The 6,649-nt window shown below is 39.7% G+C and overlaps 1 protein-coding gene across 1 annotated transcript in view; it reads left to right on the top strand.

Annotated features, from left to right (window-relative positions):
* KIF11 (kinesin family member 11) overlaps positions 1–6,649 on the top strand; it is a 66,386-nt gene that overhangs the window by 12,253 nt on the left and 47,484 nt on the right. The window contains exons 3-8 of the mRNA XM_008063660.2: positions 414–511; positions 600–678; positions 2,250–2,435; positions 2,546–2,670; positions 5,828–5,918; positions 6,157–6,399. Of these exons, the coding sequence (XP_008061851.1) occupies positions 414–511; positions 600–678; positions 2,250–2,435; positions 2,546–2,670; positions 5,828–5,918; positions 6,157–6,399 (822 nt within the window). The remainder of the gene's footprint in view (positions 1–413; positions 512–599; positions 679–2,249; positions 2,436–2,545; positions 2,671–5,827; positions 5,919–6,156; positions 6,400–6,649) is intronic.

Here is a 6,649-nt window from a genome sequence, read left to right on the forward strand (position 1 = left end):
TCACCTCAGCCTCCCAAAGGCGCGGGATTACAGGCTGAGCCACCGAGCCCGGCTTCAGTCCTCTTTTGATGGACAGCATGGTTGCTTCCAGGTTCTTGCTATTGTGACCAACGCTGCGATAAACATACGTGTGCAGGTATCTTTTTTATAGAGTGACTTGAGTTCTTCAGGGTATATTCCCAGTAGGGGGATTGCAGGGTCATATGAGAGGTCAATATTTAGAGCTTTTAGGAATCGCCATACTGTTTTCCACAGAGGTTGCACTAGTTTGCACTCCCACCAACAGTGTAGAAGTGTTCCCTTTTTGCCACACCCTCTCTAGCAATTGTTATTTTTTGAGTTTAAAAATAAAATTATTAAAGTGAGTAATTATAAGTTTTCTTTCTTTAAGAGAACAAAATTTTTTTTGGTAGGTTTTTGGAGCATCTACTAAACAAATTGATGTTTACCGAAGTGTTGTTTGTCCAATTCTGGATGAAGTCATTATGGGCTATAATTGCACTATTTTTGCGTAAGTGAAGCACTGTTTTTCAAATTGTTAAAAAAGTTTAGATGCATATATTTGTTTTTTATTTAACACTTTTGTTTAATCTTGACAGATATGGCCAAACTGGTACTGGAAAAACCTTCACAATGGAAGGTGAAAGGTCACCTAATGAAGAGTATACCTGGGAAGAGGTATTTATTGTAGTGTTTATAACATACTTTTGTCTCTAAAGTGGCTGAAATGTAACTGGACAAAACTTGGTTAAAGGCCTCTGTTTTGAAATAGAGAAGCTCAGAGCATCCATACCACGCATAAATTTAGGATAAATTCCTCAAGCAGAATATTGCAGAAATGTTGAAGTAGGCCTTGAAGGAGCATGAGCAAATGAGTCTCAAAAAGTTAGCATAACAAGAGGAAGTATGGTACTTTACTCATGATAACGTTGAGTGCTCAAGAAATTAAGATAAATGTTATTGAAAGCAGGTAGTACATTTCACAGATTTCCATCAAACATGTTTAAATTAAAATGAGGGGTTTTTTTTTTAATTAAATTTTATTTTTTAAAAATTTCTAATAGAGATGGGGTCTTGCTGTGTTGCCCAGGCTGGTCTCAAACTCCTGGGCTCAAGCATTCCTCTCTACTCAGCCTTCCAAAGTGCTGGGATTACAGGTGTGCACTACCATGCCTTGCTTAGATGAGTTTAATAACTAAGTTAGTTGTCTATATTATTGACATTTAGGTAGATCCTTTTACATAGTTCAGTCATTGACTTACTTTATATATGAATAATAAAATTATGGAATTGTAACCATAGAAGATATGGAATAGGCTTAAATCATAGTGTAGTTGGGCAGGATTATTGAACTTGGCTTTTTTTTTTTTTTACTTTTTGAGTTAGAGACTCTGTTACCCAGGCTAGAGCGCAGTGGCGTGCTCACGGCCACTGCAGCTCGGCCTGCAGGGCTCAGATGATCCTTCCATCTCAACCTTCCAAGTAGCGGGAACTACAGATGTATGCCACCACGCCTGGCTAAGTTTTTGATTCATTGTAGAAATGAGGTCTTGCCAAGTTGTCCAGGCTCCTCTCGAACCTGTCGACTCAGGTAATCCTCTCACTACAGCCTCCCAAAGTGCTGGAATTATAGGCATGAGCCACCGCAACTGACCAGACTTGGCTTTTTAAGTTGCTTGCTTCAATTGGTTTCTGTGTAATACTCAGGCATGAACATGGCTAGCAGATATGACATTTATGGAAGGTATCAAGAATACTGTTGAACAAACTTGTAATGACTTATCTAACATTAGGTTAGTTTCTTTTTTTTTTTTTTAACTTACTTGGCATACTTTATATTTAAATGTACTATAAGGGAACCCTTGTGTTTTTTTTTTTTTTGGTTTTTTTTTTTTGAGTTGGAGTCTCACTCCGTTGCCCAGACTGGAGTGCAGTGGCCGCTCCCAGCTACTGCAGCCTTGACCCACTGGGCTCCAGTGATCCTTCCCCCTCAGCCTTCCGAGTAGCCGGAATTACAGGCATGTGCTACCATGGTCGGCTGATTTTTTGATTTATTGTAGAGATGAAGTCTCGTCAAGTTGCCTAGGCGGGTCTCGAACCCGCGGGCTCAGGCAGTCCACTCAGCTCAGCCTCCCAAAGGCGCGGGATTACAGGCTGAGCCACCGAGCCCGGCTGACCCTTGTGTTTTAACGGCCACAGTAAATGACATTCTTTCTTTATATTAATTCTTATTAATGTTATAATTTCAGGATCCTTTGGCTGGTATAATTCCACGTACGCTTCATCAAATTTTTGAGAAACTTACATTCAATGGAACTGAATTTTCAGTCAAAGTGTCTCTGTTGGAAATTTATAATGAAGAACTTTTTGATCTTCTCAGTCCATCTTCTGATGTTTCTGAGAGACTACAGATGTTTGATGATCCCCGCAACAAGGTAACTCAGTCTTTGAGAATGAAATGTCTCCAAATTCTAATGTATGAGGCTTTGAGGAGTTAGTGTATATTTGACCAATGTAATGAATGTTCTTTTGATATTTTGGTCAGAGGGCAGTGATAATCAAAGGTTTAGAAGAAATTACAGTACACAACAAGAATGAAGTCTATCAAATTTTGGAAAAGGGGGCGGCAAAAAGGACAACTGCAGCCACTTTGATGAATGCATATTCTAGGTAAGAAAGCCGTGGTCTCTCTTTACCCCATTCTCTTTTTAAGAAGAATTAGGAACTTGGGAAAAGTCAAAATGGGGTGGGTTATCTAACTAGATTGCGTGTTGTAAGGAGGGATCCCTGGTAATTGGCTTGAGATTTGTAGGAAGGAAACCAATATTGGAAGAATGTTGAAAGGAGAACAAAGACAACTTGAACCAGAGAAGAGGCATTAAACTTTTTTTAAGCAGAAGAATTCCTTTTTTTCAAATGAAATTATGTATGGGAACTCAGATTAAAATGGGGCTGATGTAGTTGATTTTGGGGTGGGATGCTCAGAGCCTTACCCCCTTAGACTTATTGAGGTGATCCTGGGGCCCTTTTGTGGTGCCCATAATGGTAGTAGAGCATAGTTTGGAAACCCTTTGTTTGAATAATGATCACAAGAAAGTGAAATCTTCATTTTAGAAGGGCTTCATTTTAATGTAGGAGTCAGATGGTCACTAACACTGGCTTTGGGGCAAAAGGAACCAGTTTCTTTTCACTGAGTTCCACCGATATATAAAATTTCTATTTCATAAATTGATATAATGTTGGAACTCCTTTTTCCTTGTATATGGATTTGAGTAAAGACACCTAAAGGAGAAATCCCAAATTCTACAAATACCATTTACCAAGACAGGTGATTTTTTTTTTTCTGCTGGTCTCTGAAGAAAACAGCAGGATGTAATGGAAAGAGCTATGGATTGAAAATTAGAAATTTTTGTTTAGTCTCAGTTTTGCAGTTAACCAAGTTGTGACTTTGGGTAAATAAGTGAATGTATCTGAATATCAGTTTTCTTGAGCTGCAAAGTGATTGTTAGGGCTAGGTGTCTTATTTCTTTGCTCCCTTGTAGTTGAAAATTTCTACAAAATGCTATAGCAATTATAGTTGCAACTCTTAAAAACAGCATGTATTTAAAGAAGGAGGAAAACTAACAACATGAAAGTGATCAAGAGTGGGTGATTTCCGAATTTTAGTTAAATTTTCCTTATAATGACTTTCCAATAAAATGGCAATTTTATTCTATAGTTGGTTTATAACTTATTTTGTGTAGAATTTGGAGGAATTGAACTGAAGACTAGGTAAAAATTATTTTTTCCTCTAAGTACCTTTCACGAAAGTATAAATTTTCTATTCTGTAAATTGGTAAAATTTGAGAACATCTTTTTTTTTTTTTTTTTTTTTGAGTTGAAGTCACTCTGTTTCCCAGGCTGGAGTGCAGTCACACACTCATGGCCACTGCAGTCTCAACCTGCTGGGTTCAGGCGATCCTTCTGCTTCAGCCTTCTAAGTAGCTGGAACTACAAGCGTGTGCCACTATGCCTGGTAATTTTTTAATTTATTGTAGCGTTGAGGTCTTGCCATGTTTCCCAGGCTGGTTTCAAACCCATGGGCTCAGGCAATCCTCTTGCCTGTGTCTCCCAAAGTACTGGAATTACAGTGTGAGCCACTGTGACTGGCTTCTTTTTTCTTGACTGTAGATTTCAATAAATATTACTTTTTGTGAATGTATGTGATAAAGAGGAGAGGTTCATTTAATTTTCTCAAACCAGAATTAACTTCAATGCTTGCTTGCATTAATGTTATAATCCTGGGTAGGAATAGGTAGTTAATGGTAGAAAAACATGAGATGAATATCATAATTCAGACCTATTGTTTATGTTTATATTTTTTTTGTATTCTCCCCTCCTTTTTTTTTTTGAGTACTCCATTGCCCAGGCTGGAGTGCAGTGACACATTCATGACCACACCAGCGTCGACCTGCTGGACTTCGGCGATCCTTCTACCTCAGCCTTCCAGAACTACAGACACATGCTACCATGCCTGACAAATTTTTAAAATTTATTGTAGAGACAGGTCTCACAGTGTTGCCCAGGCTTGTCTCGAACCTACAGGCTCAGGCAATACTCTTGCCTTGGCCTCCCAAAGTGCTGGGATTACAGGCCTGAGCCACCGCGTCAGCCCCCCTTTTGTTTTTTAATAATTTAAGTGCTTTATGTTAAAGTGATACTTAAAATTTTAAGTAACATGAAAATGAATAAAATTTAAAAATCGCCATATTCTTTACCAACTGCCTGAAATTAACAAACATAAAGATGTTCACCAAATGCCATCGATATATAAAGGATGTCTTTGGTCGTCTATAAAATTTTTTTTTCCTCAGATAAAAGCTGAATGTCGGCTGGGCACAGTGGCTCAAGCCTGTAATCCCAGCACTTTGGGAGGTGGAGGTGAGAGGATTGCCTGAGCTCAGGGGTTCGAGACCAGCCTGGGCAACATGGTGAGACCTCATCTCTACAATAAATCAAAAATTTAGCTGGGCGTCGTGGCACATGCCTGTGGTTCCAGCTACTTGGAAGGCTGAGATGGAAGGATCACCTGAGCCCAGCAGGTTGAGGCTGTGGTGGCTGTGAGTGTGCCACTGCACTCCAACCTGGACAACAGAGTAAGACTTCGACTCAAAAAAAAAAGTTGGCCGGGCTCGGTGGCTCAGCCTGTAATCTTGCGCCTTTGGGAGGCTGAGGTGAGTGGATTGCCTGAGCCCGCGGGTTTGAGACTCGCCTGGGCAACTTGGCGAGACCTCATCTCTACAATAACTCAAAAAATTAGCCGGGCGTGGTAGCGTGCATCTGTAGTTCCGGCTACTCGGAAGACTGAGGCAGAAGGATCTCTGGAGCCCAGCAGGTTGAGGCTGCGGTGGCCGAGAGCGGTCACTGCACTCCAGTCTGGGCAACGGAGTGAGACTCCAACTCAAAAAAAAAAAAAAATTATGGTAAATGACATATTTCAGATGGTTTTTATTAGTAGGAAGACTGATTGCAAGACTTTCCCTCTTTACATACCAGGCAACTGTCCCAACCTTACCCACATACAGCTTTCAAAGGTGCCTGAGGATTCTAGTTCCTGTCTTAGGGTATTTTCAGACAGTTTCTTATTGAGGTCTCACCTGCAGGCAGCAGGTATGAGAAAGCAAAACTCCTATCATTGTTTTATGTGCCTCCTACCTTCCAAATCTCACTGATGTTATTTTTTTCTACCCTTGTAGATTTAGATCTTCCTTTCCTGTTTTCAGTATCTTAGAGGAAGCAAATAATGCTTTACATTATAATGAGTGGGCTACTTGATTTTGTTTTTTAGTCGTTCCCACTCAGTTTTCTCTGTTACAATACATATGAAAGAAACTACAAATGATGGAGAAGAGCTTGTTAAAATTGGGAAGTTGAACTTGGTAAGCATCTATTTTAATACTACTCTTTCATTCTTAACTTCTTCACTGAGCATCTTGGAATTTTGAACATATAGACAAAATTTTTATAGTTATGTGGTTATTAGCATTGTAGTGGGAGAAAAAATTTATTATAGAAACATTATTTTGCTGGCTATTTAATATATTATGTATAATTTGAGAATGGGCGTCTTTGAATCCAAATCCAGTAGACTTTTCCTTTTTATTTTTAAAATTAAAGGTTGATCTTGCAGGAAGTGAAAACATTGGCCGTTCTGGAGCTGTTGATAAGAGAGCTCGCGAAGCTGGAAATATCAATCAGTCGTTGCTGACTTTGGGAAGGGTTATTACTGCTCTTGTAGAACGAACACCTCATGTTCCTTATCGAGAGTCTAAACTAACTAGAATCCTCCAGGATTCTCTTGGGGGGCGTACAAGAACATCTATAATTGCAACAATTTCTCCTGCATCTCTCAATCTTGAGGTAAGCTCTTTGAAAGGAAGCTGGAAGTATAGTAACTGTAATCCTTAGTTATCATTTACTTTAAAAGACCTGCTGGTCTCCGGTGAGTCTTCTGCCTCAACCTTCCAAGTAGCTGGAACTATAGACACACACCACCATGCCCAGCTAATTTTTTATATTTTTTTATTTTTTGAGTTGGACTCTCACTCTGTTGCCCAGACTGGAGTGCAGTGGCCGCTCCCGGCCACCGCAGCCTCGACCTGCTGGGCTC

Source organism: Carlito syrichta, unplaced genomic scaffold, assembly GCF_000164805.1.
Source record: "Carlito syrichta isolate Samal-C Ts95f unplaced genomic scaffold, Tarsius_syrichta-2.0.1 Scaffold306983, whole genome shotgun sequence".
Classification (NCBI taxonomy): Eukaryota; Metazoa; Chordata; class Mammalia; order Primates; family Tarsiidae; genus Carlito; species Carlito syrichta.